General features: G+C 42.3%; 1 protein-coding gene across 2 annotated transcripts in view; it reads left to right on the plus strand.

Annotated features, from left to right (window-relative positions):
- LOC146811661 (serine protease 27-like) overlaps window positions 1-12,842 on the plus strand; it is a 333,108-nt gene that overhangs the window by 86,095 nt on the left and 234,171 nt on the right. The window contains exons 4-6 of one of the 2 annotated variants that reach the window (XM_085618631.1): window positions 4,721-4,992; window positions 7,823-7,992; window positions 10,848-11,926. The exons of the other annotated variant lie outside the window; for it this stretch is intronic. Coding sequence (XP_085474757.1) covers window positions 4,721-4,992; window positions 7,823-7,992; window positions 10,848-11,117 — 712 coding nt within the window. The 3' untranslated portion in view covers window positions 11,118-11,926. Of the gene's footprint in view, window positions 1-4,720; window positions 4,993-7,822; window positions 7,993-10,847; window positions 11,927-12,842 lie in introns of those variants that run through there. 2 annotated transcript variants of the gene reach the window in all.

The following is a 12,842-nucleotide window of genomic DNA, read 5'->3' on the forward strand; positions in this document are numbered from 1 at the left end:
AGTAATGATGTAGGATACAAACTGAAAACACATTTCTGCTGTGTTGCTATTTTCTTCAATAAAAAATGAGGGGTGTGCAAAACGTATGTAATTGGCTCTAGCGTAATGGAATTAAATTACCTCAAAATTATGAAAATTTAATCACACACTCAAAAAAACAATTACCCAAACGTTCTGTTTGGGTAAAAATTAATCTCAAATATGTAAATTTTTTTTGTTCATTTCCAATCATTGGTGTTTAAAACGCTGACGCTTACCTTCAAATTTGTAGTTTTATGCTAAAATAATATGCAAATGCTCTGCTTGGGTAAAAAAAAAAAAACGACCAATAATGCTGCTAGCATTACAACATTACCATAGCAGTATATCTTGTGTCAAAATTTGGCCCTGAAATTACACAGTGTGGCATAAAAGCAGCAATTCTGCATACATTTAGTTAAACAAAATTACCAAAATTAAGCTGGCTTAATTGAAATTTCGACAAGATCTAATATTAATGTTACATTTTTAAAAACTGAGCTATCCACAGTGTTCAGTTCAAAGGAACGTTTATCCACAGTGGATAACTCGTAAATGTGATCACATCTGTCTTAGTGTGAGTTAATCTGACTGTGTTGCAGCGCAATAATCTGTTAACAGCCAGCAAAGCACTACCTAGTCTTTAACTTATTATCATTCAGCAATCCTTGATTTGATTGTACAGCAAACAAAAAGTATGATTTAGGAAAGGACATGAAACAATTAACATATGCATTCAAATAATACCAATGATCATGAAGAGTCTGATGCTACCCTCCCCATAGATAGGCTGTGAGACAGTGGATTTGAAATGGGGTATATCTCCATCTGATGGGATGAAGAGCTGCACCAGTCCAGACCTGTACCATCAATTCCTTTATGGGATAAATGCTAAATATGATGTGATTGACTATATAAAATGGCAGAGCTGGACCCCACAAGATCATAGCTGTGTTGGTCAGATCAGCATCTCTGCAGAGGATATATGGGATAGAGATGATTTGGTCTTACTATCAATCATGAATCCTGCCTAAAGAGGGTGTAAAAGATTATCATTCTTAAAACATGTACGGAATTGCACCTTTTCTGTCGTTTCAAGGATTTTTGCCCATTAGGCAAATTTTTAAATTGATCAGAATTTCAATGGGTATGACTGATCCAAAAACTGCTTCGTCACCATCTGAAGTACTACGACTTTCTTGAACATGACCCACAGAGATATTAAAATAACACATAATGGACTAGACACAATGAAATCAAATCTATTTTGTACAGAGTAGTGGCCCTTTTCGGCGGTTTACCTCCGGTATCAATTACAAATATTACCTATATTACCTCCAACAGTAAATTCTCTCGCTCCGCTTCTGATATTTGTCAACCACCCATATTGAAGGATCTTGAAGGTGATCCAGAGGTGGACATTGTCTTTGGACAGAGAGCTAGTAGTGATATCAACGAGAGCAGACACTGGAAATCTGCCCATCAATAGGCTGATATTTGCATCATTAATGTGTGGTGTGATAACTGAGGCTCCACACTAGAAATGCCATGGAAGTACATTTCATTCAATTGTCACTGAAACATTATGGTGGTAGTCTGTGGTTGACCAGTTGCCTTTGCAGACAATTAGTCCCAACTCCGAACATTTTAATTTTGACCAATCATCCTTCTAAACCCCAAAATATAAATGTGCCAGCACCTTTGAAGTTACATTCTGTATTTGTTTCAGAAGATCTTGTGATGTAAATAAGTACTAACATTTGTAATCTGTCATTCTTATAGTTTTGAGGATTTTCTTTAATTCTTCTCAATATTGCTCATGTTTGCCCTTTGCTACCTTAATACAAATGAATATTTTTTTTTTCCATCACAATGGCAAACTACATGCGCAGTCAGAGCTGAGATGGCATCTGCTGGGGAAACACAAATTACTGCTGTAAGAAATTGGATTAATATTTTCGATGCATGACTACCCACCTCTAGGAATAATCCCAACCCTAATCAGAGTGAAACCTTAAAATCACTAAATTAACAGAAGTTCAACCCCCTGGTAGCTATAGCACAGAGCAGACCAGTTTAACTTACAGAAATGTGTCAAGTATTCATGCCGTACCAAAACCGTAATAAGTTCAAAATGTCAGACAATAAACATTCTAAACTGAATAAGAAAAATAGGGTTAAACGTCATGAATATAATGACCCCAAAATAACAAAATCCAATAAGGGGAACCAAAGATCGTATTTTGTAAGTTTTAAGTAGAAATAGTGCTAAAATAGCACAAGTAGCCAAAGATAGTTAATGGTGACAGTAGGCCATGACCTAGGGACAATTTAAGACTGATCGCAATGGAGCGCGGATCGAAAAACAAACTAGATTCACCCTGGTCAAATATTTTACCTTCTGACTTAATTTCGCAAGTCTCAATTCACCCCTGAAGTTCAGCTCTAACCATCCACGGACTTCTGGATGGCACTTTGAGACTAACATGGTGTCAGGTAGAAGCCAACAGCAGGGTTCAGTCCAGGTCAAGTTGCCACTGATTAGCTGGGTACTCCAGGAAATGGCCTCTTGCAGCTTATTGTGTTCCTGTAGCCAAAAACGTGGCCAGTTAATTGAACCTTGGAGTTCACTTTGTTGTCCTGTGTACAAGAGGGAGCACGTCAGGTCCTTCAGGGCTCTTCTCGGGTCACATGCAAAAGGCCCAGTCCCCTTCTGATTTTCCACTTTTATGCCTGGCATGAGCTGCTGGGTGGGGATGACTCCTGGCCCCTTCCTAAGCAAAGTGGTAAAATCTCCAAGGCCCTGACTTGTATAATTTTGCTGTAGTTCCTGTTTGCCTTATTGCAAGCAAGCCCAAAATACAATTGGGAAGGGCAAATTCAAGATGGTGAAAGTTTGTCCAAATTCAACTTGGGCTCTGATGGTGGGAAGGTTGTGCGGGGAGTGTAGTCTGGTAATACTAGTTTACTCTCAAATCTAAGACTAAAATCCAGTTTGATGCAGGCACTCTACCCACAACCAATCCAAATCCAGGGCCAGAAGTCTGGTAGGGCAAAAGCAGGGTCCCTTAGCAACCAGAAAGTGAATACACAAGAATAATATTGGCAGCATGTTCTATACCTTTCAATTGTGTGTTCAAAAGTGTTAGTTGTAGTTCAACACAGCTGACAAGTAGGGTTCGAGACTGCAATGTGAAAAAGGTTGTCAAGGGCCCCTAGTCTGCAGATCTGGGGTAGTTGAGAGGAGAGATCTCTTTCTATTCAGGTCGGCCTACAGTTTGCTCCTGGGAGGCATTTCACTACTTTTTCACACATATTCAAGACTGAGCACAGGCTGAGAGCTGGCAGAGGCTAATTAGCAGTCTGACTATTGAGGCAGGTAAACCTGTTTAATCATTTTACTCGCTGGCTCTATTCCTGAGTTACAGTATTAGTATTAACTGGTTCCCAATGTTTCTCTATGGACAACCTGCCTTCCTATAGTGAAAATAGATTTTGGGTGCTAGCCCCTGTAAGGACATGCTAACATTACATTTCTACATGTACTACCTTTAAATGCCGTACGCCTGCCATGTGCACTATGATGTCTACATACGGGTGGCCTTAATATTTGAAACTAAAGGGTTGACCTGTTAAAAGGGGTTTATTTTGACAATTCACATTGCATGTTTTGCATTGTCACAGGCTACATGGGTAGATCTAAGCCATGTGTGCACTGCCAGTATAGTAGATGGCACAATAGGTGCAGCAGTGCACGGGTGGCATTTAACATCTAGGCCTTGAATGTATTTTGCACCATATATTAGGGACTTGTAGCCAAGTTAAATATTCCAGTTGTGTATGGCAATTTGACCATGTTAAAAGGGGGAGCACAGACGCTTTACTATTGGATAGCAGGTGTAAAGTGCACAGAGTTCTAAAGCCAGTAAAACAAAAAGGATAACAAATCTGAGGGGCCATCAAGCAAAAGATGGTCATTTCCTACAGCTGCTATCAGAAAAGTATTCATTGTTAAAAAGTAAATTTGCTGGGACCACCTTGTGTTCAAGTTTATAAAGTGATTAAATGTCATCCTATAATCAGCACTGCTTCAAAGCACCTTTTGCGTCCACACAATGTTGTCAGGTATTTCTCTCATTATTGTGTAGGGGGGGCACGTGCACATAAGGGCAACACATTGCTCGTGTTGGCGCATGAGGCAATGAGAATTGCTGAAGTCAATAGCTGTAGGTTTAATGTGCTAACGGATTCGGGAGAAGCTCACTAAAGCAGGAAAGGAAAAGACAGGCTGATTTGGAGGCCCCCTTACGTTCCATACAGTCTGGTTTTTATTTCTATTTGGAATAAAGGTTGGAAGGCAAGTAAAGCCTTCATTAAAGCCCAACTTTATTTGTTAAGACCTTGAATGAAAGGAAATGTCTCTAATAAAGGCTCCCATGTGTTCCAGATGGGGAGACTGGCATCCTGGCTGGATGGGTGTGGTGAAATATGTGGTTGTAGATTGTATTGGGCAGCTGAAGCAATGTGCAGCAAACCCATGTCAAACCACACCTCTAGTGCTCACCTCTTGTCTTTTGATTGTGGCCGGATTCCCAAATGACCCAGACATTCACTTCATATTGTTAGTAGTATTTGAATAATAATTGATGTGCTATTAGCTTCTATTTACCATGTTGGCTAAATCTTGTTATTTTTCATGTAGGAACTATGCCCAGTCATCCTATACTGTCTGCCTGGGGATGTACCAGCTTTTGCGCTCCAACCCGAACTCGGTGTGCTCTAGAGTCAAGCAGATAATCGTCCATTCGCTCTACCGTTCTGAAGGAGGTCCCGGGGACATCCTGCTGTTGGAGTTGACGACCCCATTGACCTTCACTGATTTCATCCTGCCCATCTGCATGCCAGACTCGTCGGTCACATTCCCATCTGGTTTAAACTGCTGGGTCACCGGCTGGGGAACCATTGGCTCTGAAAGTGAGTGTTGTTCGTAGATGACCACGTAATTGCTTTATCCATGTTGTTTGCAATGTTAAGACCTAAGCAACAGTTGCTTGTTTCTTTGAGAAAGGTTACAATGCAGACTGGTTTGGTGTGTAACTTCCCATACATTACAATGCAACCTTTGGGTGTTGGAGGGCTGTTAATTTCCGTCAATCTAACCCATTCTCATGGGTCTTCATTTCTTTTTTACGAACTCCTACCCTGGGGCCGGAAACTGACCCATAACAGTCTAAGTTGGCTATCCGTTGTGGCAGCCTTGTGGGTGGAGTTTGGGAGGTAGCCAGTGCTATGAATTTAGAATAGGTTTGTAGTAGATAAAGTTGGTTTCTAAGGCTTCAGACCGCTGTAGAGAGGATAATCTTTCAGGAGAGGGTCTACTGACTCTCTCTAACGCCCTTCCTGAGAAAAGGGTGATGCCGGAGAAGAAGAGAGGTGCACAGCCTCCAACCACCTCTTCATCCTCAATATGGCTTGCGGAGCTTGAGCAAGTCAATCTTTTCCGAATCACCAGATATAAACAGCATCCAACTAACCATTGAAAAATCCAGAAAGCCTTAACCAATGGTTACCATTCCCCCCTTAGAAACCAACCTCCTTCTTCTGGGGACATTAGATTTACATAGCAGTCCTATTCTGCCCAGCTCTTGTGCCCAATCCGAAAGAAGTAAAGCCAGGCTCAGGCCAGCCACAGAGCCAGGCCTTCAATCAGGAATGTTGACCGTTGTAGGAACCGGCTTCCTTGGGCTATACATGTGCTGGCCCTGGAGTGGAACAAATCCAATGAGAGGTTTACACTGATCATCGGCTGTGTCTGCGTGAGATGGATGCCCTTAATAAAGAGGCCTGGGCTAAGCCCCTGCCTCCCCAAGTCCCTCTGCCTGCCCACGGGTAGTGCTGGGCCTCGATACAGGGAATGTTTGAGGGGTTCGCTTGGGGCCCGAGAGGACAGTCCTCATCCTGGGGATATTTTTGAAGATGCACCACAGTTTCATTGTCTCCCTTTGGCTCAAAATCACTATGGAAGTTTGTCAGGGAAACAACTTGGTAGCAAGTTCAGGGCATCCCTAACAAGGGAGAGGTGAAAGGTGATGAGCACTGAGGAGGGATAGAAACCACCTTACTTTTCTCCTCCCTGAATGAAGGCATTGGTGCCCCCCTGAGACCAAATAATGGCAGTGAAAAAGTCATCTGGTCAATGCACACACTACAGGGAGATGGACTAACTGTATTCACAATGAAGGCACCTAAAGTCAGTGGTGGGACCAAAAAATGATTTCCCTTTTCACAAGACAAACGTTGTTTCTTTGGGTATAGAAGCTCTTCATTCTATGAGGATTTGTATAAGGATGGAAGCAACCGCATTTTTTATGCATGCATTGAAATTTCATGTGCTGTTATTTGACTTAATTTGGTAAATTCCAGCTAAGGGATATCTCCCTAGGTTGGGAGTAGAAACACTTAGCAATCTTTGGGGATATAAAGGAATGGTGAGGCTGAACCATGTGGGGCCTAATTACATAAGGTGCGCATACTAACTCCTTTTTCGTTTAACATTGCATGGTAAGCAATATTTGTCAGACTAACATTGTTATAGTGTTATTAGGAGCACTAAATGCATCTTTGAGGCTGCTGTTGACCCAGAAATCTGAGTATTTTAGGGTGGAACTTGTAATACGTTCACTCTTTAGCATTCAGCTTGCAGGAGCGGCCCGTGCAGGTAAGAGCGGTGAGGCGGTGTGGGGGGATTAGACAGATGAGGACGAGGGAAAAGCAATTATTTATTTAATTAGCCCTCATCGTAGTCTTCTGTTGAATACTCCCTCCCCCCACCCCACCCCACCGCTTTTACCTGCACGTGCCGCTCCTGTCAGCTTGTCATCTGAGGCCACAAAACAACTGGGAGTTCTTTCATATCCGGAGTCTCCTTTAAAGGAAATGAGGTCCAACAATACGAAGTCCACTTATCAAGAGTGGCGAGAACTGTTTTAAAGGAAGAACAGTAAAGAGTGAAGTCATTCATTCTTGGATCCGCAAAAAATCAATAGTATAGAAACCAAAATGGGATCGGGATGCAAGAGTTCATCATGATGATCTACCAGTCTGCACTAGTATGAAATGGGTAGTTCTACAAATTAAATTAAAGGAGTGAGCGGTGGAATAAATTTGCTGGATTTTTATGATCAATTTGACTTGCCTATCTCGCTGACCAAATTCAGTTCACGAGTATTGTGTGCCACATCTCCGGCATTAACTTTCAGAGTCAAGTGGTCTTTGATGGGCAAGCCTAAATTAGATCTGATTCCTCTCATGGTCTTCTAATTAAATATGGACGTATCCACCCTAAATTCCCGCCACCATCTCAGATGTTCTGACGCCCCATGAGGGAATGACAGAAGTTGCTTTCATGCTGGCTTAGAGTGCATGAAGTTGCTTAGTCTTTCCGAGAATAGATGTTTTCTCTTTAACCCCTTGTGTGCCCCGCCCTTTCCACGCCCTGTGCCGGGCGTTTCATTAGCGGGCGGGGCTCGTCATGGGCACAGTGCAACCGCGGCCCATGACGAGACCATCTCATCATGGGCACTCAAGGGGTTAAGGAAGCACTTATTCTAATTTTGGTTTGCAACAAAAGTAGTTTACAACTGGGTTTTGAATACACTAAATCCCACTTTATGAATTATGTTACATTGCTCACGAGGGTGAATTATCTTATTCACGCTAATCGGTGCACGTCAGGACAAGTTAAAGGATTGTCTGAGCCTGTTCTGCGTCATCGAAAACAAATTATCAATTACTATTTCTACAGTTCCTCTCCCATCGCCCCAGACTCTGCAGGAGGTGATGGTCCCAATCGTTGACAGCTCAACCTGTGATGACCTCTACCATATCGGTTCAGCTGTGAGCCCAACTCTACCCATAATCCTCAGTGACATGATGTGCGCTGGCTATAAGGCTGGAGGAAAAGACTCTTGCCAGGTGAGTGGCTTTGAAGTATCTGAGTGCCACCAAGCAGGGCAATGGAAATATGTCCTGAGGCTAAATCATAATGGTAAGTAGTCTAGAGCAAGGTTGGGGTTCATTTTCCCCAGGTTATATTTGCACTGAAATCTCCCTATGAACCTTAGATTTTCCATTCCTAAAAATACATTTGGGACCCACAAAAATAAACATAAAAACATAAAAACATAAAAACATGTATTACGATATGTTCCTTTTAATTGCTATTTTTTTTTTTAAATAAACGTATTTTGTTTGGGCAATGCTTGTAATCATTTGTAATGTGATTTCCAAATGTCTAATCCTAATAATGCAACAGAAAATTGAAAATGGTTCTCTCGTTTTCCCTGTTGCATCTATATGGCATTCCTAAATGTGTCCATTCTGATGGGCAAAGGCAAAACGTACGCGTTTATCAAAGCGTTAGAGGAACATCAGTGTTCTGTGCCCGTCTGGTGCGAGTCCGAGCAGATATTTGTCAATTTGTACTTGTTTTTTTCAGCCAAGAAGTCTGTGTGTGACTCAATGGATGTTCTTAGGAATGGGGTATGCTGAGTGCTTGCAGTCCGAACACCAAGCAAGGGAATATGGGAAACAGTTGGATCAGTGCTTAATTTGTGCCGGGGCTCAATGTTTTGCTCAAAAGCTACGAATATCAGGAAGCATAGACTTAATGCCCCATCATGCCTGGTTCATACACCCCCAACAATCTCCCACCCCCCCCTAAAACACAGTTTCCCCCTCCTACTGGCGGATCTCTCCTGCAGATTCTTTTTCATTCCTGCAATTACCATTTGCCACTATTTTTCTGCCTTTCACTTCTTCCTTTCCCCCTTCAGAGATGTTTTAAGGCATGAGCAAAGTGGGGAAGTACTCCCCCACCTTCTAAATGAGCCCCTTGGGAAAGTAAACTCCCCCCCCCCCATCTTCTATCTATTTGTAGATAAAATAAATTCTCTTCTATGCCTTACTCTAACTGCATCTCTCTTTGCCTTTGATTACCTTAGGGATTTTGGGATCCTGGGTAAGGCTCACTTTTTTAGTGTTTTAAAATTATTGCAAGTAAGAATTTCATCTTTATATGGGCCAGGCATATTTCAACAGTTTTGAGTGACCTACTTCTGCAAGTTTGCTTGGCATCATGCAGACTTGAATTAGCAGAAAATGGGTAATAAATTCAAAGTTGACAGCCAAGGTAAGGGTTTTAGTGAATAGGAAGTAATGGCGCTCAGCAAATTTACGTTCTGTGTAAATGAGTGAACTGGTGGGTATGGTGCTAACCAGGAAGGGGAGACCCTTTTAACCCATTGATGTGTGTAGGGAGGACCGAACAGCAAAACAGTATAGCTATATCCTGGGCACACATACATAATGAAACAAGTTTATACAAGAGTAGACGTAAACATATGTACAGAGTTCTTAAGTTTATGCTGTATATTTTTTTATTGTGGTGAAGACTCAACCAGCCAACACGTGTTTCATCGGGGTAAAGTAGTCCCACAACTTCTTCAGGGCTGTGGAGAGTTGCGTGAACTCAGTGAAGTCCCCAAGCCGGTGATAATTCCAACCCGGCCGGGTACGAGTATAGATTGTAGGATTCCAGGAAAGAAGGGGAGTAAAGCGTCTGGAAAGATTCTCAGTAGTACATCGTATTCAGAAAGCAGGTGAAAATTCCAACCCGGCAGTCCTAAAACGTTTCCAGCCAGCAACTCAAAGCTTTTCTCCAGTGTTTCCCTCTTTATCACTCAGTCACTCTATAATCTTTTTCACCACACCCCTCTATCCGCCACCTGTTATACCTCTGTATGTTACTAAGGCCTTTTAATACTGGACTTTCTATCAAGGTCACAGATATAATGCCATGTGCCCAAAGATCTGCTCTGTAGAGCAATCTTTGCCCCAAGATCATATGTTTAAACCAGTCTGCCCCTTGATTCTTCTTTGAATCCACCTGTCTCAAGACCGAAGGTTACTGAATGACTCCAAGGCATCCGCAGCACCATTTTGCAGTTTTGGTTTTTCTTTTATAAGTCATTGATTATCTAGAATTAAATGTGGTTCATTTTGAAGAGAACAAGGACGTTCCTTCCTGGAATCCATAGCCTATTTTAAACGAAAGCCTATGTTTAGAACATAAGGTTTCTGATGAAATGTGTTCTCTGGGAAAATTGTCAAAATTCGATCGCTAACCACATTTCAAAAGACTTGTCCCCCTTCTAAACTCATCTTTACTGTACTCTAAATTGGCTTTCCCCATAGATCTCTTGCCTTTCCCTACCTGTTTCACAGCCTTCTTTCTGAACCATGGATGTATAATGCGGTTCCAAGACGTCTGCGTGCATGCTAAATGTTAGAATAGCCTTGTATGATGCTTCTATATAACAAACCTTAATAGAAGTCATTTATATAGTCAATGATTTTCTTACAAATTACAAACGTGGCAATGAATTTACCTATATAGACCTCCCGGCTCCAGAACCAGTTGCGTTTCAGAATAGTGATGGCAAAATGCAAATATACCATGGTCAGAATTTCGACACTCAGAGTATGGTGAAGGTAAGTATATATTGGTTTGTCGATAGACTTACTATTCTTAACTTCACATCTGCGCATCTTGAAGATCGATCCATCATCAAGGCACATAGATGTGGAGTTAAGTATAGTATACCTGATCTTCTGATTATACTTCTGTTTACCATTTATATCTCAATATTTTGATAGTAAACCCCAGACCAACCTGTCTCTCCAATTTTCTCTACTGTTTGTCGGCCTGGAGAAGTTTTTTTTATCTGTAAATCGGGGACACTCATTGCATGGTTTGTCTTCTTTTCCAGGGAGACTCCGGAGGGCCCTTGGTCTGTGAATCTAATGGTACCTGGTACCTGGCAGGCATTGTGAGCTGGGGGACTGGATGTGCTCAACAGGATCGCCCCGGAGTGTACACCAAGGTTACTTCTTACACTACTTGGATTCAGCAATATGTTCCTGCAGTGGGGTTCCTAGAGGCAAATTTTCCCACAAATGCTGGCAACATCAACAGTAGGATCTGTCCTCTATTGCCTCTGTTGCTGCCGTTGGCCCTCCTCCTGTGTTACCTTTGGTAGCGGTCACAGCATGGCTCATCACCATTGTGGAACTCTAGGATCGGATTTGCCGCACCCCTTCTTGCAGTGCGGAAACGTCTACAGATTGATGCTACTGCTTTCGAGGCGCTTCCCTGTACACATCGACGTAAACAAGAATTTTCCAACACTACCTAGTATTTACTACTAGCCTTGCTATTTCATGCCTCACTGTCTACTATCTCCGGTGATAGAATCATGGAACAATTTTAATTTACTTCCATCACATATGTTTGTTGTAAAAACTTGTAATCTGCATTCACTGGTATCCCATAACCCTCACTGGTAGGACATAGTTCGATGATCTGATATTGCGTTCTTGCCTGCAGCCACAATCTGTATTGATTTTTATATGCCACTTCGGGTGTATAACATGGGGAGGGCATCTAAAGACTGAGAGAGCAAATGGGCTATAATGGGATTCAAGCATTTTGCACAATGAGAGCTTTTAATCCAAATGTAAAGATACAAGTGAGTACTGGAATGTTGGGAGACAAGTTGGTATACCAGAAAAGGCTGCATCAATCCATTGTCTTGCATGAAGCTCTTGAAAGTCCATGGTTTTAATCGTATGTACAGACCGCCTTGGAGGACACATGACTTTCCAGCTTCAGAGGTTGATCCTCGGTCTCCTCATATCAGGGTCTACTATAAAAAAACATTATGTCCATTCTACTTCTTCGGTATTCCATGAGTGGGCATTGGCGGCAGATTAGCCTTTCGCCAAGAAGACCTGAAGTTTTATTGTTGTACTATAATATGAATAAAAATTATTTGGTGTACTGATAGAACCGTGTCTGAAAAGTCTCAACTAATTTTGACAAATCCGTAGATCTTTCATCACCAAAACTAATTGAGTGAACAGGGCATACAGGAAACAATGGATGCCGAAGCCTTAAATATGCACCAAGAACTCCATAAAAATTAGCTAAGGCTTGCTACCACCACCACACACTCAGCCTTCTGAGGCCTTAAACACTAAAGCAGGTGATCTGGCAGCGAACGGAAAGGGAATAGAAAAGAGAAAATCCCTTTCCATGAGCAAAAGAGTGGAGGACTGAAATATGATACACAACCGTCGGTAAATTCTGAACCGTGCAACACACAGCTGGAGGACAGAGGTGGAACTATGAATTGATCCACTAACAATGGTACCCAAGGGCCTTCCTGAGTGAAGTGATTAAGGATGTAAAAGACTATATGGAAGAAGCAGTTCTTAAAAGAGGTTGTCGGATCCTGTTCAGGAGGCTACTTGGCCCCAGCTATGGTGGTTGAGGTAGTTTGCCTCTGGTGCCCTATTGTTAGCGGCGGATGGTGACATATGAAATTGATGGGGCGTAAAAATAGTTTTTGAGTTGCATGGAGCTGGTGAATGTGAGAGAATTGAAGCTCGCCGTTGCTAACCTGTGGCACAGCAGGGTGATATCGGCCATAGGTCTGTCAAGAAAAATGGACCTGCTCTGGGACCAGTTTGGTAGTAAAAAAAACACTCCCAGTTGGGGTGGAGAAAGCGCCTCCTACAGCTGGGGCCAATGCCACTGCTTCTGCTGCGCTAATCACAACGATGCCCCTGTGGGTGGGGACTGCAACGTGGCCAGATAGTTCTTTGCGTGGACCAGCACACATCTTGCAGCAAGGGAGAAGCGAAGATCTAATGTGTAGGTGATGTTTACATTATATTGAGGGGAGAAGCTGCTACTGCATTCT

Source organism: Triturus cristatus, chromosome 7 (genome assembly GCF_964204655.1).
Source record: "Triturus cristatus chromosome 7, aTriCri1.1, whole genome shotgun sequence".
Classification (NCBI taxonomy): domain Eukaryota; kingdom Metazoa; phylum Chordata; class Amphibia; order Caudata; family Salamandridae; genus Triturus; species Triturus cristatus.